The 26698-nt window shown below is 37.3% G+C and overlaps 1 protein-coding gene across 7 annotated transcripts in view; it reads left to right on the top strand.

The window, feature by feature from the left end:
• The window catches only part of EML5 (EMAP like 5), a 94681-nt gene that overhangs the window by 39961 nt on the left and 28022 nt on the right, over window positions 1-26698 (top strand). For 6 of the 7 annotated variants that reach the window (XR_008462261.1, XR_008462262.1, XM_054161933.1 and 3 more), the window contains exons 12-27: window positions 962-1068; window positions 1415-1533; window positions 6488-6674; window positions 8327-8432; window positions 9092-9185; window positions 10022-10122; window positions 11076-11278; window positions 12356-12467; window positions 13548-13675; window positions 14910-15051; window positions 16818-16970; window positions 18809-18940; window positions 19374-19462; window positions 20263-20439; window positions 21916-22117; window positions 23085-23211. Coding sequence is in view for 5 of the 7 variants with exons in the window: in XM_054161933.1 (XP_054017908.1) it covers window positions 962-1068; window positions 1415-1533; window positions 6488-6674; window positions 8327-8432; window positions 9092-9185; window positions 10022-10122; window positions 11076-11278; window positions 12356-12467; window positions 13548-13675; window positions 14910-15051; window positions 16818-16970; window positions 18809-18940; window positions 19374-19462; window positions 20263-20439; window positions 21916-22117; window positions 23085-23211 (2179 nt within the window). In the remaining 2 variants the exon portion in view is untranslated. Of the gene's footprint in view, window positions 1-961; window positions 1069-1414; window positions 1534-6487; window positions 6675-8326; window positions 8433-9091; window positions 9186-10021; window positions 10123-11075; window positions 11279-12355; window positions 12468-13547; window positions 13676-14909; window positions 15052-16817; window positions 16971-18808; window positions 18941-19373; window positions 19463-20262; window positions 20440-21915; window positions 22118-23084; window positions 23212-24578; window positions 24638-26698 lie in introns of those variants that run through there. The other variant, XM_054161937.1, reaches the window with a different exon arrangement.

Consider the following 26698-nt stretch of genomic DNA (forward strand, 5'->3'; position numbering starts at 1 on the left):
TTCAGTCTAGCAAGTCTATGAACAAAATTCACCACTGTGTTCCCTGTGCAAAGGGAAATATTAAACATTTGGATCATAGATGTGAATTTATGACTTCTGTATATACCATCCTTTAAACTGACAGCAGCTGGATGCCCAGATTTCAATGGGGAAAAAAAGATTTATCTGCTAATTCAATTAAAAAATTTGAAGTATTCAGATGATAATTTAAACTTTGTAATTGAATTTTTTTGGGTTTTTTTTCCCCTTAATGCAGACTATAGGTGTCTAATACTTGGAAAAAGATGAGAACATGTTTCCACCAGTGACTAATCAGCAATTATTCTCATGACTGAGTTTCCCGTAATCAAACTACTAACTGAATGTCTCGCTTGGAAATTCCTAAAGGAACTTCAGAGTGTCCTTTGGGGAAATAAATGTGTAGAATGACAATGAAATAGACTGTTTCACCCTTTAATTGCTAATACCATATAAAGCGGTACCAGTGTTACCCAGCTGATAGGTAAATGAATGTAGAAATGTTAAGTAGTTGCTTTTTTATCTCCAGACTTGCTGAAAATTTTTCCACTTCCGTTCCATATATGATTTCTGCCCCCCCCAGTCTACTTGTAGGTTTGCTGCTTACATCAATGGCTCACCTAACCATAAATTTCACTTTGGAGCCCTTCTCTTGTTAGTTTTCTTCAAGTCTTAATTTATTCGCTTCCATCTTTCCTTCTAACACTAGTGTTGATTAAATAATGAATGAAAACTAATTTGCTCCCAGAAACAAAGCAAATTTTCACACTTAGAGTAGAAATAAACTGACCTTTATCAGCAGAACTGATCCTGTCAGTTATTAGAACCTTCTGCTTCTAATAGAAGCATTGATAATCAAATCGGAGACATTAAGTGGTTACTTAAACATTTTCTGGTTTGTAATTTCAGTTGCTTCATTTTCTGTATGTTTTCTTGATGGCAGAGAGTCTGGTTGATTCCAATAGTGATGAATCAGATTCAGATCAGTCTGATGTTCCAGAGCTGGACTCTGAAATTGAACAAGAGACGCAGATCACCTATCGTCGACAGGTAAGGATTTTAGTTTTAATGGCAATTGGAAAGCTTCCCAGCATTTACGTTTGTCTTTTATGAAGACCATTTGAAATCTGAAAATTGAGAAGACAGCTGAGAAGGAATTCACCAAACCTTTAGAATTGTTATCCGATGCATTCAGAATATGGGAAAAAAATAGTGATTACCTGTATGCTTAGCTTGTTCTACTTGAGTTCTGGTTGTAATCTCAAAACAAGTTGCACTAAACAACAACCAGCTACAGTTATTGGAGATATTTTTTTCAACTGTCTCAGTAGTTGAATTATCAGAAACATGTTTTTCTTACATGTCTCTTAATTCATAAGTGTGTTCTGTATTAAAGGTTTACAAAGAAGATCTACCTCAACTTAAAGAGCAATGCAAAGAGAAAAGAAAAAGTGCAGCTTCTAAGAGACGAGAGCGAGCTCCAGGGAACAGTATACGATTACATTTTGTTCATGGGTATGAAAACTAGGATTCTTTAAAATATGCAAGTAGATTGTTTGTGTTTTGGAGATCGATGTTTCTAATTTAATAATAAGCAATAGTTCTCTTTGGTGTATTATTTTGGAATCTACAACAGAAACATGATCCTCATGATTAGGAACTAAATTTAATTGTTGATAGGTCCTCTGGCTGTGTTAAAATTCAGTTTCATTCTCTTTTTTTGGTGTTAATTTGAGTTACAAAATGCCTTTCAGATGCATCCTTGAATCTCATGATTTCATCTTTAGGATTGGTATTCTCCTGTAACTCTTCATAACAGAAGATTTTTTTATTAGAGTAAAGATGTGGTGTTTTAAAGCAAACTAGCAGTATAATAATGATCATAAATATAAATTCTTGCTAGAGCAGACTGTGTTAAACCAGGACACCTTCACACAAAGAAAACCCAAAGCCTTTATTAAATGTAGGCATTGGAAATCAGGGAATACTATGCTTTCCTTTCAAGAGATACCTCATTGCAGGAATGGAGCTTCTTTTTAGAGATAACTAAATATGCAGATAAGTTACTGATACTGTCTGCCTTTATAATGACACTTAAACAACTTCAGAAGGGCTTCACATGGAATGCTTAATAAATTGGTTGGCTGAGAACAGTTAATCATTCAGCTCAGCAATTTTGACTGTAGAAGTGATGGAGTCTAAACAATAGCTTTGGAGATAATGACAACTGAGAAGCTTGGTACAGGGTTGAATTTTTTATTATTACTTTTTTTCCCTATTTTTGATACTCCAGAATTCTCAGTTGGAGATTTTCTTATGTGTAGAAAATGCATTAAAGTGGGTAGCTGTATATAGTCTTTAAAATTTGGTCTAAGAATCAAAACAAATGATCCTGAAGAAGGTGTGGCACAAGCAAGGGCCCTGGATCCTTGGGATTATTGTTATTTCCTTCACAACAGAAGTGAAGCTTGACCAGAATATCCAGGAATGACCAGAAGTAGAATGTCCAGTTGAGTTCTGTCTGGTTATCCAGTGGGCATCAAGGAAACTAATGAAGAATCCATGCTGACCAACAGATTTTTCTCAATGTCCAGGCTGTTAACTTTAAAGTGACCCACATCCAAGTGAGTAATAGGCATATTCTCTGACTGAGGAAGTCTTCTTTGCTTCACCTTTCTTTAGCTGATGAAAATGTCTTGGATGTTCCATGAAATTGTAAATCTGGTACTTTTTTGAACTAGGCGAACAGGAAACTCTTATTTCCTTTCTTTGTTTTTGAGCACGTTGGTTTTGTGTTTTGAATTTGTCAGCTGCCTTATAAGATGAACTTTAAAAGATCTCTTCATCTCCTGCTAGAAATTTTTAAATCTATATAGTTACTTCATGGTTTTGGAAGGGGATAAAAAGAATAATGCCGAGTATGTGAGCTACCCACTAATAGAGGCAAGAAAGCAACTTTTATTAACAGCTTGATCTTTAAGTTCACCTTTCTCTAAGAGATCTGATGCAATCATGATGATCAGAAACATGTTATTAAAGCGATGTGCTAGTTTGGCCTCTTTTTGACTATTGCTGCATTTTCTTTCTACCACATCTTTGACAGTGGTGGTGAGTCAGAAGCATAAAAAGGACATTCAGAGGAACCCCTTTCTCAGACTCAATGCTTGTAATACTTTTTTGTTGCTGGCAGAGTAGGGATGCAAATACAATATGTGTGTCCAGTATTCTCTCAAAGCTACACTACTGCTCTCACAAGAATGATCTATTTTTATTTTCATCATAAGATGAAATTTGATTATGATTTCAAGACGACATGGGATTTCTTATAGACTTAAATGTGTCTTACGACACCTTGCATGGATTCCTACCAGAGGCTACAAATAGCATCTAAAGGGACTAGGTCTTAAGTGAGTCTTATTGAGAAAACACTATTGCCATGTGGAAGTATTTAGAAAAAAAACAATCTCTACCTTTGTGCTAAAGATGTTGACCTCAGCCATGTTTATTTTGACATTTGGTTCTTCTGGAGATTCTTGGGAGAGGGTTGCACTATGTTTGGAGGTTTCCCATATATACATTGAATAGTAACATAAAAATTTTCTAAACTCTTAACAGCATCAGACAGACTGTGGACTTTGGCTCTTTTCCCAGAGAAGACCGTGCACATGAAGTTCTTTGCTATAGATGTGTAACTTGCAGCTGTGGGTAGGATCCAGCTACAGATTAAAGAATTTACAGTTGTGGGCCTAAAGGTAGATGGGTTTTTAGGTGTATCTAAACTTCTGTCACAGTCAGTGGAGATACAATCAATGCAGCATAAGGAGTATATCCAATACTTCTCTTGTGAGTAGTGGAGTCTTGTGGAATCTTCTCTTGTGAGATGTCTAACTGTTCTCACTGTGAAAAATTTTCTACTGGATTCCAATCAGAATCTCCTCAGTCAAGATTACCCTTCTGCTCTTGTAATCTTCAATAGGTAATAGTCCACTTTTCCATCTCTGGTACATCTCCCTTTTGATGCTGAGCAGACACAGAAGCTCAGATTTAAGCCAGGAGGTCTCTTGTTCTGCCAACTTCCTTTGCCTTCGAAGTGGATGATCTGGTGTCTAGGAGAGTGTTCTTTAAAAACTCCCAGCACTTGCTGGCTCCTTTATCCTCCGTGGAAGCTTCCCACAGGATTCTTTGCAGCTGAGCCCTGAACACACTGAAGTTTGCTCTTCTAAAATCTAAAACTGAAAAGTACCTATCTGGTCATGGAGTTAGTAAACTGGCACCTGGGAAAGACCAGATATGTTTAGCTGGGTTACAAATAGTCTTTGCACTGTTTGATACTTTGGCAAAATGTGTTTTGTTTTAATTACAAAAACTGATTGTAGACTGTTTTTCTTTTAGTAACTGAAGGAAGTGAACTAACATCCAGACTTCCAATCATAAAAAGTTGTAGATATGAGTAACAACTGTTTTCCTGCATCCTAGACACTTTTTTGGATATATGTATCTGAGATACATTTCCAAGTTGGAGTTAGAAGGATCTGAGGCCATTTACTTTTATAGATGGCTTTCTAAACTTGTAAGAAATTACTCAGTATTTCTAGAGCATTACTGCTTTCTGCACACTTATTCTTGTAGTTGCTTTGTAAAATAGTCTCATATATTCTTTTTTTTTTTTAATGGTGCTGTACTTGCAGAGGAAATTCAGTATTTTTTCTGGAGGACAAGTGCAGAGTGAGTGACAGGAAGATAACTCACAGGGATCTGCTGGTGAGGGTCCAGTGGAGCATGTGCCTTATGAGGAGAGGCTGACCAGGGGCTTTTTAGTCTGGAAAAGAGAAGACTTAGAGGGGATTTAATAAATGTTTATAAATGTCTGAGGGCTGGGTGTCAGGAGGGTGGGGACAGGCTCTTCTCACTTGCTCCCTGTGATAGGACAAAGAGCAGTGGATGTAAGCTGCAACACAGGAGGTTCCACCTTAACACAAGGGGGAACTCCTTTACTGTAAGGGTCACAGAGCGCTAGAACAGGTTCCCCAGAGAGGTTGTGGAGTCTCCTCTAGACTTGTCTGGATGCATTCCTGTGTGACTGGAGCTAGATTGTATGGTCCTGCTCTGGCAGGGGGGTTGGATTCGATGGTCTCTTTGGGTCCTGTCCAACCCCTGACATCCTGTTATCCTGTGATTCCTCGGTGGTGATAGGTCCAGAGATGATCTTTGGCATTGTGCCTGCCTTTGTAATCCCTGCCCCTGAATGAACATTGCTGTGTCCTTAAACAGGATACTGTGATAGGTTATTTTTGTTTTCTTTCTTTGTATTTTTTATAGGTCATTTTGTATTATGTCCATTTAAAAACTTCATGGCTGGACATCAAAAAAGTATGCAGCTGTGCAGGACAAGCAGGCAGCAGTTTGAGCCTGGCAGAACTCAGCTTTAAACAGCTGCATGTGTTGCTGCTGGTTGAAGTTGTTAGTGAAGAATACGAATGGAAGGATGCCTGAAGGGTCTTCATCTATATTTTAGGTCTAAAGTGTTGGTCATTTTGAGAAGAGCAGGGAGCAGACATATACCTGTGTCTCAGACCTAGGGGAGAGAGTGATTTTTCTAGAGACCTTGGGATGCCGAGTAACTCAGGCAACTCCAAAAAGTTGCTGCGCTAGAACCAAACCTGAAGTTGAGAATCTGCCTGTGGGTACCAATATAAAAATCTAAGTTCGAGAGAGACTTATTTAAAAGCTTTTATTTCTGTGCTATCACAGTTTTTGCTGCTTTAAAAACTTCACTTGTTTGTGATCTAATGAGGCACAGCTTTGGACTTCACACAGTATCACAGACAACACAAAACTGGGAGGAGTGGCTGTTGCACCAGATGGCTGTGTTGCCTTTGAGAAGGACCTGCGCAGGCCAGAGAACTGGACAAGGAATAATGTCATGAACTTCAGAAAGGGGGAATGCAGTGCTTTGTATTTGGGAAGGAATGGTCCTGCTGGTCTGTTAAAAAGCTTTGTGAGATGAATGTAGCACTTTTTCTGTAATCACATTTGATGTGACATATGTACTGTTACATGTAGTCTAGGTGAGCCAACAGGAAAACAGTATCTTTAGACTTGTTCCAGATGGTGTTTTCCAGTAATGCATAGGTCTAGTATTTGCGAACGTCAATTCATGGCTGGAGTTTTCAGACCAGTATTCATTAAACTAAAGTTGATCAACTGCCTTAAAGAGAGTTTACTTGACCAGTGCATATGGTTGCATCATGTGTGCAAGAAAAGCTATATATAATTTTATGAAATACTTAACTTTCTACTTGGATTGAATAATTTCTGTGTCACTTAAGCTTTCTAAATGTCTGTATTTGGTAAGTAATCTGAATCTTTACATGTGCAAAATGCACCTTGCATAGTTTTGTCTCAAAGCTTTAGGTGATGACCTTGATGGGTGATGACCTTGATGAACAAACTTTTTTCCTTTAATTAGTTACAGAGGTTACGACTGTCGAAGCAATTTATTTTACACTCAGACGGGTGAAATTGTATACCATGTTGCAGCGGTGGGAGTGGTGTACAATCGACAGCAGAATACACAGCGCTTTTATCTAGGTCATGATGATGACATTCTTTGCCTTGCTATTCATCCCTTAAAGGACTACGTGGCAACAGGCCAGGTAGGATGCATATTCATCTGCAATAAGAATCTGAAGTTGTTACTCCTGAATTTAGAAAAGCCTTTTTTTGAGGAAGGAAGTCCAGTCTAGATTTATTCATGTGAAACACTGCATGTCTGTTGCAGATGTAAAAAATCTGCAACATAAGTGGGTTTTCTTAAAAAACCCACTTTCTTAACCTCTTTTTTTTGTTGTTGTTGTTTAAGAATAGTTTTATTTATTTTTTCTTCAGTGTTACCTGGCTGCTTCATGACAGGTGGAAAAAATGTGTAATTAAGAAACAGAATTTTTTTCTTATCTTAGCTGTGAATTTAGCTGTGGTATTGTTAAATAGCATGAAGTTAGCAGTTGTTACTGCATTCTGGCATTTCAATTTCATACACTGTTTTTGGCTGTTACCTATAGCTGAACTATTTGCTGTTTGTACATGTAACACAGGTTAAGTATATTGCTGAAGTATTTGTAATAGTTTCATCTTTTGCCAGACAGTGATTTCAGGTACCTTTTGTTCACTTAGGTTTATGCACAAACTTTGCTTCCTATACATTTTATACACCAGAACTTGATGATTTGATTTGATATTTCATAGGTTTTTAATTACTTTTATTATAATTTGCATTGCTATTATATAGGAAATTGGAGCCCGTGTGAACATAAATTTTTAATAGAAATAAACTTCCCCTTATAATGTCCTTAATTTGTGTAAAAATGTTTGAGCTTAACATAAATTTGCAAGTCCATTTAGAGATTAAATGCTTAAATGTGATAATTGATTCTGTTTAATTTTGGAGCAGTAGAGAATAAAAGCACGTATGGATAAAAATGTGCCTGGTTTTACTATATTTTAAAACAGTTTGTGCTGTCAACAGAATGATACACTCCACTATATACTGTTCATATATGCGCACTACCTACTGTTGTATACTACATTACCTGCAGTAATCAGCTAATCCTGATAGTGGATGTTTGGGAAAGCTTTGCTAACATCACATAATCTGTTTGTGGCAAAACCAGAAACAGTCTCATTTTCTTGAGTCCTACCCCTGGTTTTAAACACAGGACAGCATTCTTAAGGGTTTTACAGCCTTTTTTTGTCTCTTGAAGTGCAAAACTTCTTACCAAGTTCCATTTCTTACCAAGGTCTGTTACCTGCATTTGTGTCATTCCAATGGAGATGACTCCACCAGTATCAGTGCGTTAGAGTCTGACTTGGAGGTGCTTGTAATGCCATCAGAACTCAACAGAAGTCACCTTGATTTCTCAAACATAAGATTAGTTTACATACTAGCAATAAAAATAACTTTTTATTTTTAGATATGGAATGATTGATAGGGATTTGATGGAATAAATATACCACAGTATAATCAATGAAGGGCTCTTTTCCACTCCTCCCCCATAGGACTGTCGTTAATTGTGATTAATGTACCTGAGTTTTTGGAGGTAAGAGTGAGCCAGATGGGGAGTGGTATTTGTAAAACAAAAGTAATAGCACCCTAGTAGCCAGGTAGAAATGATACTAGGAAAATTTTATTGCTGTAAATTGCTTTCAAATGCTTTTAATTAAAAGACTTTGTCAGTATTCTACTTTTAAACAACTCTTTGAGGTAACATGAGAAATGATGAGAAATGGTTATAAATATGTATACTTACAGGTTGGTCGAGATTCCTCAATACACATTTGGGATACAGAAACAATAAAACCACTCTCGGTATTAAAGGGCTATCACCAGTATGGTGTTTGTGCTGTTGATTTTTCAGGTAATAAGTATTTATTTATTTATTTACAATTTTCCTTTTCTGCATGAAAATACAAGCTAATGAGCAATTGTGAATTCCATCACACTGACAGTTTTGTATTAAAAATATTCTCTGTTGATCAGTGACAAAGGGAAGTTGTAGATGCTTCATCCCTGGAAGTGTTTACGACCAAGGTGGATGAAGCTTTGAGCAACTTGGTCTAGTGGGAGGTGTCTCTGCCCATGGCAGTAGAGTTGGAAGTAGATGACCTTTAAGGTCCCTTCCAACTCAAGCCGTTCTATGATTCTGTGAAATAAGAGAGGCTGTCTTTAAGTAATTTAAAAAGAGCTCCTGTGTACTCTTGCACATCAGGAAATGCAAGAACAGGTTCTGTGCTGTTTAACAGCTGAGCTGGTCACTTAGGGATTTCTTTTGGTTATGAGGCAGGCATACAGATCTTGAGTATTGTTTCTGCATTACAGGGTAACTTAAAGTCCTAAGCTCTGTCCAGCTGACCACTCAAGTTTAAAAGCAATTGTGCCTCTAATCACAAGACATAAAATTGTTTACCAGCTTGGACATTCTTATAGTATTTGTGAAGTTATAATGTTCTTTAATAGGGTTTCTTGCTGACAGAATATTATCAATCTACTCTCGTAATCATAAATTTGTTTTTCTAGCGGATGGGAAACGATTGGCTTCAGTTGGAATAGATGATAATCACACTATTGTACTCTGGGATTGGAAGAAAGGAGAAAAGCTTTCAGCAGTAAGGTAGGAATTTAACTTTGTTTTCAAATTTGCACCTAGATTTGGTTGGTCATCAATAACAGAAAGCAGAATAGATTCACTAAAGATTAAGAGTTCTCCAATACATTAGTGGTTTCTCTCACTAACATTTAGCACAGCATTAAAACTTTCTATAGGAAAAAAATATTAAGTTCTGATAGCAAGAACTACTACAATGGCAGCTCATATGGTGAAGAAAGTAGACACTGATGACAAAGTTCATTTGCATTTATTTGATGCATTCTCAGATAATGTCTTTAAAACTTCTCCATGCACTTGTGTTGGCCATCCCAGAGATAGCATCTTTTCCTGGGACAGTAGTTTGCAGTTGTTTGCTCAGTGCTTGTTTCTTTGAGGTTGTTAGTTTTTCCTTTCTGAGTCCTGGGCAGCCTGATGTAATTTTGAAGTTAGCTCTACTTTGAAGAGTAAGTTGGACTAAATCTCCAAAAGCTAAATCATTTGGAAATTTCTTCACACAGATTATTTCATGTATATTTATTAAGTAGTGTTTTGAGCTGCAAGATAGAATCTTATTTCAAGTGATGAGTAATGTTTTTTGAAACCTTTTGTTTTTTTCTAATATATTCCTTTAAATAGAGCAGTGATTTGAGTGGGTTTTCCCTTGCTCTGTCTTGATTCAATGTGTATACTCTAAATATGATTCTAGGTAGATATGAAAGGATTATATTATTCTCTGCAGATACAACTTTTTATGCATTAAATTCATTACTGCTTTTCAATTACAATCTCACTCTCTCTAAAAAACATTAAAAATATTTTAAATAACAATATAACTATTTCTGTTTTGCTTTGTATTTCAGGGGAAGCAAAGATAAGATTTTTGTTGTTAAGATTAATCCTTATATGCCTGATAAATTGATTACAGTTGGAATTAAACACATGAAATTCTGGCGTAGGGCAGGTAAGGAAACTCTTCAGAATTACAGCTTTTTTAAGAAAAGTGTAAATACTGCATCTGTTGTGGTATGTTTTATGTATTAATGGCAAATACTTTTCTGTATGTCTAAGCTACCTTTGCTTTAATAGAAATAACATTGATTGGCATTATGGCAATACTGGGAATTCTTTTCAAGATGAATGATACAAAACTGGAGGAGCAGGGGGTGCAGTGACTGGCACCCTGTTAGGCTGTACTGCCATCCAATGAGATCTGGACAGGCTGGAGGGCTGGGTGAAGGCAAACCTCTTGAAGTTCAATAAGGACAAATGCAGGGTCCTGCACCTGGGGATGAATAACAGCAGGCACCAGTACAGGTTAGGGGTTGCCCTGCTGGAGAGCAGCTCCACATAGGAAGACCTTGGAGTCCTAGTGGACTGCAAGTTCTCCATGGGACAGCAATGTGCCTTTGTGGCCAAGAGGGCCAATGATTTCCTGGGCTGCATCAAGAAAAGTGTAGGTCTAGGGAGGTTCTTCTCCCCTGGATGGGATGTCAAGCCCTGGATGGGATGTCAAGATTTAATTTTTTAATTTTTTTTTCGTTCAAGTTAATTTAATTGGAATTTTTAGTAACTGTGTGGTAGATGTGAAGTTTTTTGTTTAGGTGCAAGTTTGCAATTGTACCTTCTCTTTGTATGTTTGTGTGGGTATGTGTACCTATTCAAACCCAGATACAAGTACTAAGTTAAAAGTAAGTTGGGTTTTAGTCTTGAACGATGCTGAATAGCACAGAAATCTTATTTTCTGAGAATGCTTCTGACCTTTGGAGGTCCCTTCCAACCCAAACCATTCTATGATTCAACTTTTTGGGGCATGTGAGTGAATCGGGAGAAAAAGATTTGTTGATCTGGTTAAGTTTGTAGAGTTTTTGGAAAATAGGTCTAAGTAAACATCTGATGACTTCTTGATTTGAACAGGTGGAGGACTAATTGGGAGAAAGGGCTGCATAGGTGCATTGGGAAGAACTGATACAATGATGTGTGCAGTGTATGGCTGGACTGAAGAGATGGCATTCTCTGGAACTTCCACAGGGGATGTGTGTATTTGGAGAGACGTGTTTCTCATGAAAACTGTCAAAGCACATGATGGTCCTGTGTTCAGCATGCACGCGTTGGAAAAAGTAAATAAGCTGCTTGTTGTTTTTTGATGTCTGAACAAAAAAGTCTATGAAGTTAGGCCTTTCCCAAACTCAGGAATCCGTGACTTTATTTGCACTCCAGATTCAAAGCATTCTAAACCTTTTCATGTAGCATGCTGTTTCACAAAATCCTTGCGATCCAGTGAGAACTTACTCAATTTTCATGACCTTTTATTAAAGAAATAGTAGTAATTTCTGATAAGTGAAAGTACTTTTTTATATAAGCATCCATAAATTTAATGGAATATGTGAGCTTCTGAGGGAGGAGAAAAAACATACTCTTTTGTGAAAAATCATACTATTTTGTGCTATAAGTACTATCTGCTATAGCAGTATTAATCTGTAGATCACTTAAGTATTTTCCTTACTCTTTTGACTCAGGAAACTTTTAAGCATGTACTTAAATGTGAGTGAGTGTTTCAGCAGGATTGCTTGTATGTTTCAGTTTTGTATTTTGTTTGTATTTTGCTAGCTTAGACCAAATTACTCCACCTTCTGATATTTGAGTTTTGGTATAGTAGCTTTGGATAAAAGAAGTTTATGCATATTGCAAAAACTAAGTGCTCTGAAGGAAAGTGCTCATGATTTCTGTATTCGATATACCTGTTGCTTCTTTCAGCAACCTGCAAATAATTTCTGAAGATAGAATTGCACAAGTATGCATGTATTTGAACAATTTAAGTGCTAATCCAGCTTTTTTGATTTGGAGTAATGAGGTGAAATGCCAAAAGGATACTGAGGCGAAATATCAAGAAAAACATTTCAGTGTGTCAGCTAAATTATATTTCTAGTATGGTAGAAGCTTATTGCTTAGGCCTTTAAAATCCAGCATATGTACATAGACTACAAGAGGTTCTGTGTTGCCTTTGTGAAGAGGAGAATACAATCATTTTGTTGCTCCTGATCTTTTAATCTCTCACTTCTGTAGTTCTGTGCATTACAATGTTGTATATAATCCATTTTCAATATTGGTGAAAATTACAGAAAATTTGAGGATATGTAATAATTGATTGTAACTTGTGATTTTTTGCTTGTTTGTTCCTTGGGTTTTTTTGCCAGGGATTTGTCACAGGAGGAAAAGATGGGGTAGTAGCTCTCTGGGATGATACCTTTGAACGTTGTCTCAAAACCTATGCCATCAAAAGGGCTGCTTTGGCCCCTGGATCTAAAGGTAACACAGATTTCAACCTATTTTTTATTAAAATGATTTCTTTAGAAAACTCCATCTGTGGAATTACTTTCCCAGTATGAGGAAATCCACATTTGACCTAAATACTAAAAATTATTTTCTTAAAGCTTTATCGATTCTAAGTAAGTAATTTTCTGTTGGGAGGGGAATGGTATGTTGTAGTGTCTGTTTGCACATTTCATGGGTGCAGATACAATATATACCTTATTATCTGCAATAGGGGATTAATTTAACCTTGAGTCTCTTACTAAGGAAATTTCTTGGGTGTTTTTTTAAAGTGGCAGCTAAAAAGTCTATAAATTTTCTAACACTACTAGATAGTAGAAGTGCTTTGTCTGATCTTTTTTGTTTTGGAGGAGGAATGAAATTCAGAATTGTGGTTAGTTTTGTAAAGTATTAGTACATTTTGTGATTTTATTTTCTACAAGTACATACCTTTTAAATTTTTTAAAGAACATTTTCAGTCCTATATTCCTGTTTCTTCCATTTATTCTTGATCATAGTGTTCTGTTTTCCCTATTGACATTCTGGATAGCCTTTCCTTTTCTGCCCCACCCTCAACTCCTATCCTGCCCATATCCCCCCTTAAAATTACATTTGCTGTGTTCTAGTTTACATGGTTTGATTTTCAAAAATCATGAATGGAAATACCCATTAACTGAAACATTTTACTGCAGTGTATCTCATTCTCACATCTGTTTAATAAAAAGCTAGATCTAAAGGTACCACAAATTTTAGCAATATAGTAGTATAGCTCATACTTCACATGAGCATTTTTACACCAAGACTGCCAGTGAGTCAGGCTGATTAAATTCCAGATACTTAGTTGAGAAGGATTAGTGTCAGATGGGTAATTGCTAAATAATCTTAAATGAACCCAAACAAGTAAGCTCTTCATGCAGGAATATATTTTCACTTGTTTAAAACTGTGTATATTTTTCTACAGTAAGAGTGCAGCATCTATATAGAATACATAGAATAGAATACATAGAATATATGTGTGAAAAAATCCACTAAGACATACTTGAGAATCTTCTGCCTTCTAACATTTTAACATTCTAGGTCTCCTTTTAGAAGATAATCCTTCTATACGTGCCATATCTTTAGGACATGGTCATATTTTAGTGGGCACAAAGAATGGTGAAATATTGGAGGTGGATAAAAGTGGACCAATAACTCTGCTGGTTCAGGTACATGTTAATTTATCAGTCAAATATTCCATACCACAACCACTATGTAATTTTTCAAGTAAAGTCCATTATGATATAAAAATTATTCTAATTACTAGTGAAATTAGCAAGTTACTACCACTTCACAGAATTTTAATGCAAGGCTTGATCTTTAGTCAGCAAAACAGATCACTGTATTTCATATATGAATTTGTTCAAAAAGCTCATCCTTTCAAACACACCAAGATAATATTTCTGGTTTTGTTTGTTGGGGTTTTGGGGGGTTTTGGTTGTCTATTTAAAGTGTGTGAAACAGCAGATCCTCCATTATTAACTTTTTCTGAGTAGTAACTACTATTACTTTTTAAGTTGTCTCCTTGAGGTTTACTTTTGGATTTTATTTGTAATTTTATTAAAAACATCTCAGTGTTCTTTACCTTACCAAACAGACTGTCTTTTTCTTAAGCCTCACTAAAGAACAATTTTTTTAGGCTGTATCATGATTTTCTTTCATCTGTAGTGGCTATAGGCCCCATTTAAGTACTGAAAGGCCACAATAATGTCTCTCCAGGGCCTTGTCTTGTCCAGCTGAACAACTCCAACTTTCTCAGCCTTTCTTCACATGAGAGGTGGTCTAGCACTCTGATCATTTTTGTGGCCCTCCTCTGGGCCCACTCCATGTCCTTGTGCTGAAAACTCCAGACCTGAGCATAATACTCTAGGTGGCATCTCAGGAGAGCAGAGTGGAGGGGCAGAATCAGCTCCCTTGACCTGCTAGCCATGGTTCTTTTGATCCAGTCCAGGGTATGGTTGACCTGGCCTGTAGGCATGCATTGTTGTGTGAAGTTCACACTGGCCCACTTCGAGCTTGTCCAGGTCCCTCTGGATGGTATTCTGTCCCTTAGGCATGTCAGCTGCACTGCTCAGCTTGGTGTCATCTGCAAACTTGCTGAGGTGCACTCAATCCCACAGTCTGTCATTGGCATAGATATGTGTGAGGATTATTTCTCAGGGAGAGGTTTCCTGTAATGCCAGTTATTCATTTGCTCTTTTTATTGTAAATATCAGGGTGAGTTTTTTTCAGGTTTTCTATATTTCTATTCAGCTATTTCTTTATTATCCTGTAAAGATGTGCATCTTCCCTCTCTGGATTTTTTTGTGTTGTTTTGTTTGGTTTGGTTTGGTTTAAACTTCCTTAAATGTCTAATTTCAGTTTACAATACAAAGTCATATGATTCATTATGGTTTTTTTCAGGGTCACATGGAGGGGGAAGTTTGGGGTCTAGCTACTCATCCTCATTTACCTATTTGTGCCACTGTAAGTGATGACAAAACCTTAAGAATATGGGATTTATCTCCTAGCCATTGTATGTTAGCTGTTCGCAAATTGAAGAAGGGTAAGATGCTCAGTATGAAAAAATATTTAACTGTTGTTGTTTACTAACATGAATCTTTGGAAAGCAAGACTGGAGAAGTTTTTTCTTTGCTCAAATAAGTGTGATGTTCATGAGTTATGTAGCCCTTAAGCTACTGTTTGAAAGGTCTCTATGTATTGCTGTTCTTAAGACTACTTGCAATTGTAACATACTTAATTTAGTGACTTTACAAGAAAATTTGATCGAATTGCTTGAATCTATGTTGTTACTTATAGTATTGTAAGCTCTGCTGAATGGTGGAGGACTTCAAATCTGGAGATTTTTTGGAAGAAGTCTTAGAAGTAATGTTGAATCTCTTTGTGAATGTTAGAAGAATCTGGAATGTCAAGGAAAGACAATGGTCATAAAATTCTTACTTACTGTATACTATAGAAGTAAATTCTGCTTTGACAGATGGAAAATCAGTTATAGGCCTTATCATATTACAAGACTCTGTGATTATGCCATAGTGGCTTTAACAATGCTTAATGTGTGTGTGTATATATATATGTATATATTTGTATGTATGTATGTATATATGCTTTGCTAGATGAAGGCTTTATCTGTTTGGTATTTAGTAAAGTATTATGATGCAAAACTTTTAGGTAGCTTAGTTGAAGGTGATTTTGATTAATAAAGTAAATATAAGGAGTTACGAGCTGACACAGGTATGGATTAAACAATAAGGTTTCAAATTGGTGAAGTCTGCTCAAGTTTTAAAGCCAATATTTTGTAATGTTTTAGTGAGTAGTTTCGACAGGAGAATAATGCAATGACTTCATTTTTTCATGAGACACATTTTGAGATGCTTTGATCTTACAAATCACCTATGTAGTGTACATAAAGAGGTGGATACTCTGGAAAGGAGATAATGTTTGATAATTACAAGTGGCAAGACTCTATAAACAAAGCGTGTAGCTGGGTAACTGAGCAGCACAAGCCTCAGGATGTTGTAGTTGATTGCAGGATGGCAATATTGTGTGATAGTGTATTTTTCCCAGAACATATTGAAGTATTCATGTCATTTACAGGACAGTAATCAGAATATTTTTGGTGTACACTTTTCATCTGTGTTCAGCTGAAAGAAAGGAAACTGAAAGCTGAGTATGGAGAAGGAAGCACTGCAGAATGAGAGGGTTTGAGGTGAAGTCAGCTAAATAAAGAAATACTGTCTACAAGTTAATTACAAGACCAAATAATGGGGAAAAATAATTATGCTAATGGAAAATTCTGGCATGGAAACAAATCTATGTAAGCTGACCACGAATAAATTTAGATTGGAAATTGATTTTTCCCAAATGAAACTTAACATTTTTATTAAAAGGATTATAGGACATAGTGATTATGATAGCAAACCACTGGATTCTGTCCAGAAGGTCTTTTCCAGCTGTTTTCTCCTTACCAGAGCAAATGGTAACAAATAACAGGCAGCAGCTACTAAGAAGGAGAGAAAATTAAAAATACAAAGACAATAGTGATTAATCTGAATTACTAATGTAGAACATATTTCAATTAATATGCAAGTAAATAATTAAGATTCCGGGGCTGCATGCCTGCCAATTTGCCAAGAGCTTCTGTTCGCTGTCACAGATGTAGAGCTTGGAAATTATCTTGGTCGCATCTAAGAAAATTAATTAGACTATGAGATATACTGTGAGAATAGCTTTCCTTTACTACTGGAAAAATAATTTTAAAAGAGGGATTATACACTGTAAATGACCTAAATGCCATTTCTGTCTTCTTCATAGGAGGTAGATGTTGCTGCTTTTCTCCTGATGGAAAAGCATTAGCCGTTGGTCTCAATGATGGAAGTTTTTTGATAGTTAATGCAGATACCTTGGAGGATCTAGTCTCTTTCCAGCACAGGAAAGATGTTATTTCAGAGATCCGATTTTCTCCTGGTAAGTGATTTTAAAATGAAGATTTTTATATCAGGGTTGTTCAAACAAGCTTTGTAACCATTAAAAGATAAAAGAGGTAGAGATGTGTGGTACTCTTTGGCATGTGACAATTCATAGACTCATAGAATATCTCAGGTTGGAAGGGACCAATAAGGATCATGAGTCCAACTCCCTGCTCCTCACAAGACTACCTAAAACTAAACTGTATGATTGGATGCCATCCAGGCATTCCTTGAATTCTGACAGGCTGTGGCAAATTTCCTGTGGAGTCTGTTCCAGTGACAGAGATTTTATCAGATGCACCCCTGGACCAGCGTGGTCTGGATTTGAGGTGCCTGTGGAGTAGAGGAACGGTTTGAGTCTCCATGTAACTTGTGGACATGTGGTTTACTGGCGGAGGCAACAGACTTGGCACTGCTGAAGCCTGGTACCAGTGGTGCTGGTGACTGCATGCGCTGGTGGCTACATGACCAGGGCCTTGTTGCAGCAAAGCAACCCAGGAAGAGACCTGTGTCTGATGGGGGAACCGAAGGACAAACCTGAAACTCCAAATAAGCTACACCATCCATATCAGTCACCTAGCACAGCCATCTTGCATGAGTCCCAGAGGAATCTGTCATGTGGCATTTTTAAGCAAAAGCCAAATAAAATCTGGTCAGACCCAGAGAGCCAGGAGCACATCTTGTTGTTTGCCTGAGAACAGACACATATGTCAGTGGAGCAGGGTAGGTGGTGTTGCCAGATCATGCCTATTGCTGCCAGATACTCCTGAAGATAGTCTCTTTGTTTCTTTTAACCTCAATGCTGGAAATGGTCCCTTCATCTCTTTAGGCTTGACGAGACATACAGTTGGTGGCTGGAACTCATTAGTGTCCCCGAGTACAAGTTAGCCATTCACTGCCACTCTCTCCAGCTTATCTGCAGGGCAGTGCCTGCTGTTATCTTTCTTCCTGAAGTCATTCACAGTTCTGGCATGACCATTACAGTCTCATGGTGCTCTGCCAACATGAGAACCTTCACATCTGAATTAGTTTTAAAATCTGAGGGTCTGGATATGGCATGCACCATGTAAAAATCATTTTACCAAAGGCCCTACATCCTTGCCTGGCTCATATATTTAGAGCAGAAGGGGAGAAGAAGTAAGAATAGCTTTATGTGTAGTCTGTTACACACAAACTGAGGAAATTCTAACATAACAATCAAGATGGAAAGGAGAAAAATCACTACTTCCTCTCCTGAATAGCTTTCACTTCTAAAAATAGACTTGCATGGAAGTGTAAGGATTTCATCCCTTCAGCTCTATCTTTCTGGACAAGAATTGCCAGAACAAAAGAGTGTTTCCGTCTCTTTTCTTGACTTAGCTTTCCAAGAGTAACTTGTTTCACAGTGGTGGAAGGAGCTGAATGTGCAGTCAGATCCTCTGTCCCAGCCCCTCTAAGGGCAGTGCCTTGAAACCAAGCATCTCACCCCATTAGCGACATTTTAATGCCATTTGCAGTTTGCACAACAAGGCAAAACCCCAAAGATTATCTCCACATCTCCACATATTGACACTGATTTCCATGTCCTGGTGTGGACCCACAACCAGCAAACGTGCCTGTAAAGTTTTGGCACTCTGGAGCATTTCCATTGTCTTTCTGGGACTGTCCACACAAAAGAAAATTCACCTCAGCATATACAGGTTCAAGACAGGCAATGCAACAGGTACATCCATGATGTTTGTAAAGATCATCTTTCTATGTGCCTTGGATATCACCAAGCATGAAGACTATATTTTGGCAAATGTCAAGAATACTAATTCTTTTAAAATGTTTTATGTTTCTAATAATGTGTTTTAGGAGCTGGGAAGTACTTAGCTGTGGCATCCTGTGATAACTTTGTAGATATTTACAATGTAATGAGCAGTAAACGAGTAGGAATCTGCAAGGGAGCCTCCAGCTATATCACACACATGGACTGGGACATAAGAGGTAAGTAGCATTCATTCTAAAAATCTGCTGTTAAGATTGATTGCTTTATAAACTGAATAGTGTACATCTACAGAATGAATTTGTGATACCACTGGCAGATTTATTTCTTCAATTTATGAATATGCTCACAGCATCTGAATAAACATAAACCCATGAATTTTCCGCTGTTTTTATTTAGAAGTTGTGCAATTTAAAGTAAAACAGATGTGTCTGTAGATTGATTTGTTTGGTTTTGTATGTGTTTTGTGTTGGTGGTTTTTTTACATTGTGTTTGTTCAGCTTCTTGAATAATGTACCCTGTAATGCAGTTGTATCTGTAGTTCAGGAATTTGTGTACTTGTCAAAAATAGCCCTTATTTTTTTTCTTTTGTAGTTTTTGTACAGTGGAATATTCAGTATAATGTTAATATTCAATATGTAATATATTTTATAGGGAAGCTCTTGCAAGTCAACACTGGTGCTAAAGAGCAATTGTTTTTTGAAGCTCCTCGTGGGAAAAAACAGACAATTCCTAGTTTGGAGGTGAGGAAATAGACTTCCTTCCTAATTTGCGACAAATTAGAGTTACGATACAACCATCTATACCACAGAGAATGATGTATAAAACTGTAATTTTAAGTGTCAAAAAACCTTCTGTTTAGGCATTTGCTATCCTTTGTCCTTTTTTGCAGCCTGTTCAATTAGGCAATGTAATCAGAATGATAAAATACTTAGGGGATATCACATTTGTCTCTTCTGTTAGGAAATAAACATTTGGCTGAATTGCACACACATGAAGATCTCACTGGACTTCCATATGCCACTTTTGGTACCTAAACAGGTTTGAAAACCTGTTGCGGATTACTTAGCCTTAACCTTGCTGTGGAAGACCTCGTGTCTGTCTTCATGTAACAATGCAGTATAGTATACATAATATGCATAGGCAAATGTATTATGTTTTAGCTGTATAATTGATTTGTTTTCTCAGTCATAGAGCATTGTCATAGGACAGAGTGAAAGAGAATAATTTCCCAATAGTATTTTTTACAATATTTGAAGACAGCACTGAAAAATGGAATTTGTTTTCTTTAACCTTGAAAGGGCAGGGAAAGTCAAAATTTGTTAAATACTTGTAGAGGTTTTGGAACTGGAAGCAAATAGAGGTGAAATGAAGGGTCTCAAATGAAATCCTGAATAGTTAGAAAACAAGTGGCTATTATGTTATAGTGTTTTCTTTTAGATGTGATGTGTTTTTCAGTGCAAGGAATTTGTCTTGAAACGAGGTATGGAAGAAAATTGCCTGAGAAGAAGCATGCTCTGTCTCAAACAAGTTGTTTTTGTAGGTAGAAAAGATTGGCTGGGCATCATGGACAAGTGTTTTGGGCTCTTGCTGTGAAGGAATCTGGCCAATAATTGGTGAAGTCACAGATGTAACTGCTTCATGCCTCACTAGTGATAGTAAAGTGTTAGCCACAGGAGATGATTTTGGATTTGTGAAACTCTTTCGATACCCCGCTAAAGTAAGTAATTTTCAACTGTTCATGGAAAAGACTGATTGATAAAGCTGCCTTTTCAAAACTGTAAAAATTCATCACTCAAAAATAAATAGTGCTTTTATACTTTTGCCCTAATGGTCAAAGAAGGCATTCAGTATTACCCTGCAATTTGCAATGTGTTGAACGTTCAGTTAGTAACAATGACCATTCCGGGTGAACATAAAGAGTCATCTCATGCAGTGTCCTATAACTGACAGTGCCAAATGCATAGAAAAAAATGGAAGACTGAGAATGGGTCAGACACTGTCTGATAACGTTTTAGGCATTAATACCTTCAGTGTGTTTTTTATCAGTGTCATTTTTAGCCCCTTAAGCTCTTGTTTTGGAAGGCAATGAATGTTTCTTCCTCACCTTCATTTTGGTCGTCATTTTATAGACCTTCATTCTGTCCAACCTCAGTCATTTTTCTCTAAGATGAAGAGCTTTAGTATTATTCAGCCATGCATCATAGAGTAATCCATTCCAGAAGCACATATTTCTACTATGCTTCTGGAAACTTTCCAGTTTTTCCTCTATCAGTATCCAGTTTTACTGTATCATGAAATATGCCTTAAATTTTGAATATTTTGCCATGCTAGGGATAGTGACAGTATACTCAGAGTATTTTATGTGCATTTTGTTCCTAACCTGTTAGGTTATTTTTTTTCTCTTATCAAAACTGGTCCAGTGTTTATTGCTGGAGTCTGTTTATAAACAAATTGTTGCTTGCTTAGTATGGAAATACAGTTAGCATTTCATGAAGTTGCTATAGAATAGAATAGAATAGAATAGAATTAACCATGTTGGAAGGGACATTTGAGATCCAGTCCAACCTATCATCCAGCACCATCTAATCAACTAAACCATGGCACCAAGCACCCCATCAAGTCTCCTCCTAAACACCTCCAGTGATGGCAACTCCACCACCTGGGCAGCCCATTCCAATGGCCAATCACTCTTTCTATGAAGAATTTCTTCCTAACATCCAGCCTAAACCTCCCCTGGCTCAACCTGAGACTGTGTCCTCTTGTTCTGGTGCTGGTTGCCTAGGAATAGAGACCAGCCCCCACCTGGCTACAACCTCCGTTCAGGTAGTTGTAGACAGCAATAAGGTCTGCCCTCTTCTTCAGGCTAAGCAGCCCCAGCTCCCTCAGCCTCTCCTCATAGGGCTTGTGCTCCAAATTCCTCACCAGCTTTGTTGCCCTCCTCTGGACACATTCCAGCAAGTCAACATCTTTTCTAAACTGTGGGGCCCAGAATGGACACAGTACTCAAGGTGTGGCCTAACCAGTGCTGAGTACAGGGAGAAGAACTTGGCAAATCATACAATGCATACAAACAGAAACCAGCTGAAGCATAAATATAAAGAAATTAAGTATGTGTTGTGCACTGGCAACTCTTTTCAGTTTTGTCTAGTATAGTGGTTAGGTTCAATCTGTGCTTTTTCTTCTCTCTTCTTAGGGAAAGTTTGGAAAATTTAAGAGGTATGTTGCTCACAGCACCCACGTAACTAATGTCCGTTGGACCTATGACGACAGTTTGTTGGTCACTGTTGGAGGAGCAGACACCTCTTTAATGCTGTGGACTTACGAAATGGAAGGACATCGGGATAGCAGGCAGTGTGACAGTGAAGAGTCTGATCTAGATTCTGAAGAAGATGGTGGTCAGTAATAATTAATAAAACTAGCTGGATTATACTATCTCAAGGAGACTTTATTAATGGAAAACTGCTAATTCAGAAATAATCAAGTTTTGTATATGACTGATTTAATCTTAAATAATGAAAACACTTCCAAAAAATTAAGTAAAGTTTTCTTTGGGGGAAAGGACTGATAAACTGTTGTGAAGAAATACTGCTTTTGAGTCAGAGTATGCAAAAGGGCTCTTGACATCCTTTAAATGAAAAAAAATAATAAGTGCCAATTATAGGTAAGTTCCAAAAATCTATCTGGAGAAGTACATTAATCACAGTTGAGATTTGGGCACTGATTTTAATGGAATTATGTTGAAATACATACGAAGCGAGATCAGCGTTACCCTGATGTAACAGCCATCATGAAAGCATGGTAGACAAAGGTAAACTGATGCTCAGATATGGAACAATCTATTGCAAGTACATAATATCAATACTTACGAAGTGCTCATTACATTTTGTAGAATTAAATTATGCTCGTTTTGCCATACTTAAATGTTTTCCTTTTGATGTTACAATTTCAAGAGTTAATGAGCCTCCTTCTTTCTGTGCCAAGTGCAGTCTTTCCTCCTTGTCAACTCCTCAGTTTTCAAGCATTTTTTAATTATCACTGCTACTTGAAATAGTTCTGTGTAATAAATAACCTCAGTTTTCACTGAAATCTGCTAAATGACCAAAGAAACACTCTAAATATTAGAGGAATATTCCAACATTCATTGGAAAAGAATTTTCATTCACGGTCTTTCTGCTTTTTGCGGAGTGTCTTTCATTAAGAGTGTTTGTGATTCTCAGCTGCTTTCTCTTGTTACTAATGATACACAGTATAATTGTTCTTGTAGTCCTGAACACCTTTGAAACCTGCACAAATTAAGATATAATTTTTTTTTAAGCTTGGTGTCTTACTTAGTTCTGATACTGTTCATTCTCATTTTGTTAGGTTATGACAGTGATGTGACAAGGGAAAATGAAATTAATTACACCATCAAAGCCTTATCAACGAACATTAGACCAATGTTTGGAATCAAGCCTCATCTACAACAGAAAGAGCCAACTTTAGATGAAAGGTAATTGCTAAATTACAATTCTAGCCTAGAAAACAATCTGGAAAGATGAGTAATAGTAAAACGTTTGGATGATATATGCCTGAGGACTAGGATGTATCTCTTTTTCTGAGAGTGCGAAAGAGTACAAATGATGTGTATTTGAGGACTTTCTTGAGGTAATTATTTGCTGGTGTTTGATGTGTGTGTTCTTTTTAAAATTTAAATACTGAATGGTATTTAGTGACTAATTCATCTATTACTTCTCCTTGCATTGTTTCTGTCTCCAGATAATTACCACCTTATTTGAAAAATCTGTCCACAGTGGTTCTGTAGTTTCTACTAATGAATCTTCGAAAATAAGGTTCATTGCTCTGCAGTGTTAGTTGTATGGCTTGCTTTACTACTGTATGCTTTAGAAGAAAAGGGGCTGGGGGGGAGAGTAGAAGGCCAGTAGGTAAAGCAGATGTGAATTGAGAAAGAATTTACAGCCAGTACAACATTGTTTCTTGTTGCATCTGCAATAGAGCACAGGACCCTGAAAGTTGATGGCTGTTGTAAGCAAAATAGGTGCGGACAGTGTATGTGAGGGAAAAGGAAAAAGAGGGATTCCTAACATGACACAGTGGCAATTGAGGAATGCTGGTATTAAAGGGGGAAGTGAGGAAAACACAACATAGTATCCTTAGGTGTAAGGAGAAATACCAGACTGGAAACTTCCTGCAGGAAAGTGAGGAGTTCTGTTATGATGCATATGCCTCTCTTCTGCACCGAAGCTAACAGATCTGTGATACCTTTGTTGAGAAAGGCAGCCTGACATTTGTGGAAGCATTGGTGTTGTCTTTCGGTTTTAAATGGTGTTGCTGAGGGAGAGAGTGGATGCTTGTGTATAACACCATGGCTCCCTGTCTTGCATTTAAAATGAGATACAGTCTTTCTGCTCATTAATTAGAGATAGCCAATGTGGAAATTAGGAATAACCTGCATGGTATCAGCCTTTTAGATTTATATTTAGTCTTGTTAATGAAAGCTGTAGTGCAGGATTTTACTTTGTTAAAAAATGATATTGTAAAACTCTTCCATTTCAATAGTTGCTTCTGGAAGTAGTGTGAGGTGTTTGTTTCAAATAAAATCTCAATAAGACGAAGGCAGCTAAGCTCAGATTCAGAATTTACAAAAGTTAATGCAGGCATCAGGATTCTTTCATGGTTGAAAAGTTTGGGGCCATCAGACTTAAGATAAGTTTTTTGTGAAGAATAAAACCAGGATGTGGTTGCTATATGCAGTTTAATTTCTGTTCTGCTGAAGTAATACTGTATAAGATTGGTAAATATTTTAGTTCATTTGTAGATAATCATTTTATCTTTATTTCCCTTTTGCTTCCTATGAAGGCAGGGGGTAGTGAGGTAAGTTCATTTACACAAAATCCAGAATCAAATGCATTCTGATCACTTAAGCTGCTTCAGAAAGTGGTTATACTTTGAAACAAAAGTGAAAGCGTTAATAGTAAAGAATTAAGTGGTAGCTTACTAATAGATGGAAAAGGAACAAGGGACAAAGAATAAGCCTAGTTCTCAGTTTGAATAAAGGTGAATGAGTGCTAAATGAAGGAAGTGAAGAAATCTCATCCTCTTCCTCTATACAGCTGAGAAATGGATTGACTGAAGTAGCTATGATCAGAGAGCTTTCATAACATCTTGTTAACTTCTGTAAGACTGTGTCACAGTGTTGGTGTCTCTGTCCAAAACAGAATTAAAAGTGCAGGGAGTGTGTTGCAGAGATGCCTGAAGTTGCCATATGAACAGTATCACCCCACCTGCACTGTGCTGGTGCTGAAAAAGCTTCAGGGACAAGAGGAACATTATTAGCTTGGCTGCAGCATTTTACCAATGCACCTATAGTACTTAAGGATCTGAGCTGCTAGGTCCACCCAGCTTTCACATGACGTGCAGTCACTAGCTCAGGTGCTTGTATGAGGTAGTGAATCTCTGCACATATTCTGTTTAGAATACCTGCATGCTCAAAAACTTGCTCTTGCATTTGTAGCACAACAAATACGCTGTAGGCCATCCTTCAGACTTGTAGGCTTAGCTGCCAGGACACTTGGACCTACACTGATGAAGGACTGCCCTGGTCCCTCTTTCCATGGATGAAATCACATCTCTGTAGTGACACATGATAGAACTGTGTGATCTTGGTGTATTCTTCTTCACACACCTTGATAATCAAGAAAGCCACTGTCTTCCTGTAAATTTTAGATCATACCTCTCTGGTGGTTCATTTACAGAGTATTTGGGTATACTGCTGTGGTGGGTTTACCCTGGTTGGATGCCAGATGTCCACCAAAGCTGCTCCATCACTCCCACTCCTCAACTGGACATAGGTCTAAGTTCTTTTTAAACACACACAAAAAAAACCCAACCCTCTTGTCAACTTACATGATTTGGGAAAGCAGAGAAGCCAAGAACCAAAATGAAAAATCATAGCAAGAGGTTTTCTATTAACAGCTTCTTCCCTCTCTCTGTTCACAGAATAAATTAGCTTGCAGGAAAGTTCAAATTGTAGTCAACTTTTGTTTGTTTGTTTGTAATTTTAAAAAGAAAGCAGGGCTTTTTTGAAACCTTTCTGTAAATCACTTTCTGCGCATGGAAATGTGGTCATTGAAAGCCCTGAAATTCCATTCTTCACAAGCAGGAATTTTATATTCTTTAGTTACTTCTGTTACTGTGCCTGAGCACTAGCCATAGACTAGAACAGTGTGACAGAAACCTTTACCAGTTTAAGGTAATTACCTTTTCTGCTTCTGCTTTCTTTCTCTATTTATGGTAGCAATAATTCCTAAGAATTACATTGTCATTCCAGCACATATTTATATTTCCCATTTAACTGAATGGGATTTTTCTGTACATATGATAGATTTAAGTAACCTGTGAATTTATGAATAATCCCCTTTTTGTAAAAAGAAGTAAACAAACCAGAAAGTCAATAATAATTGCAACACCTACCTTTCAGACAAACTTGTATAAGTAATCCTTTTCTCTTTCCCACCTGCTGCTGAAAAGAGGTTCCAGGTAATGCTTTTATTTTGCTATCTAGTCTGTATTTTACTGTATTTTTATTTAAAAGCCATCTATCATGTTGGGTGCTATACTATTCACTTAACACTCTTCAGAATATTGCTGTGTTACAAATTTCAAATGTATGAGTATTCATAGAATAGTCTGGGCCAGAAGGGGCCTCTGATGCTCATCTAGTCCAACCCAACTAGACCAGGCTGTCTAGGGCCTTGTTGAACCTTACCTTGAATATCTCCAGGGAAGGGGCCTCAACCACCTCCTTGGGCAACCTGTTCCGGTGCTCCACCTCCCTCATGGTAGAGAACTTCTGCCTGATATCCAATCTAAATCTGCCCTTCTCTACTTTGAAGCCATTGCCCTTTGTCCTGTCACCACAGACCCTTGTAAACACAATCTCTCCCCGTCCTTCCTGTAGGCTCCCTTCAGGTACTGGA

Source organism: Dryobates pubescens, chromosome 5, assembly GCF_014839835.1.
Source record: "Dryobates pubescens isolate bDryPub1 chromosome 5, bDryPub1.pri, whole genome shotgun sequence".
Classification (NCBI taxonomy): domain Eukaryota; kingdom Metazoa; phylum Chordata; class Aves; order Piciformes; family Picidae; genus Dryobates; species Dryobates pubescens.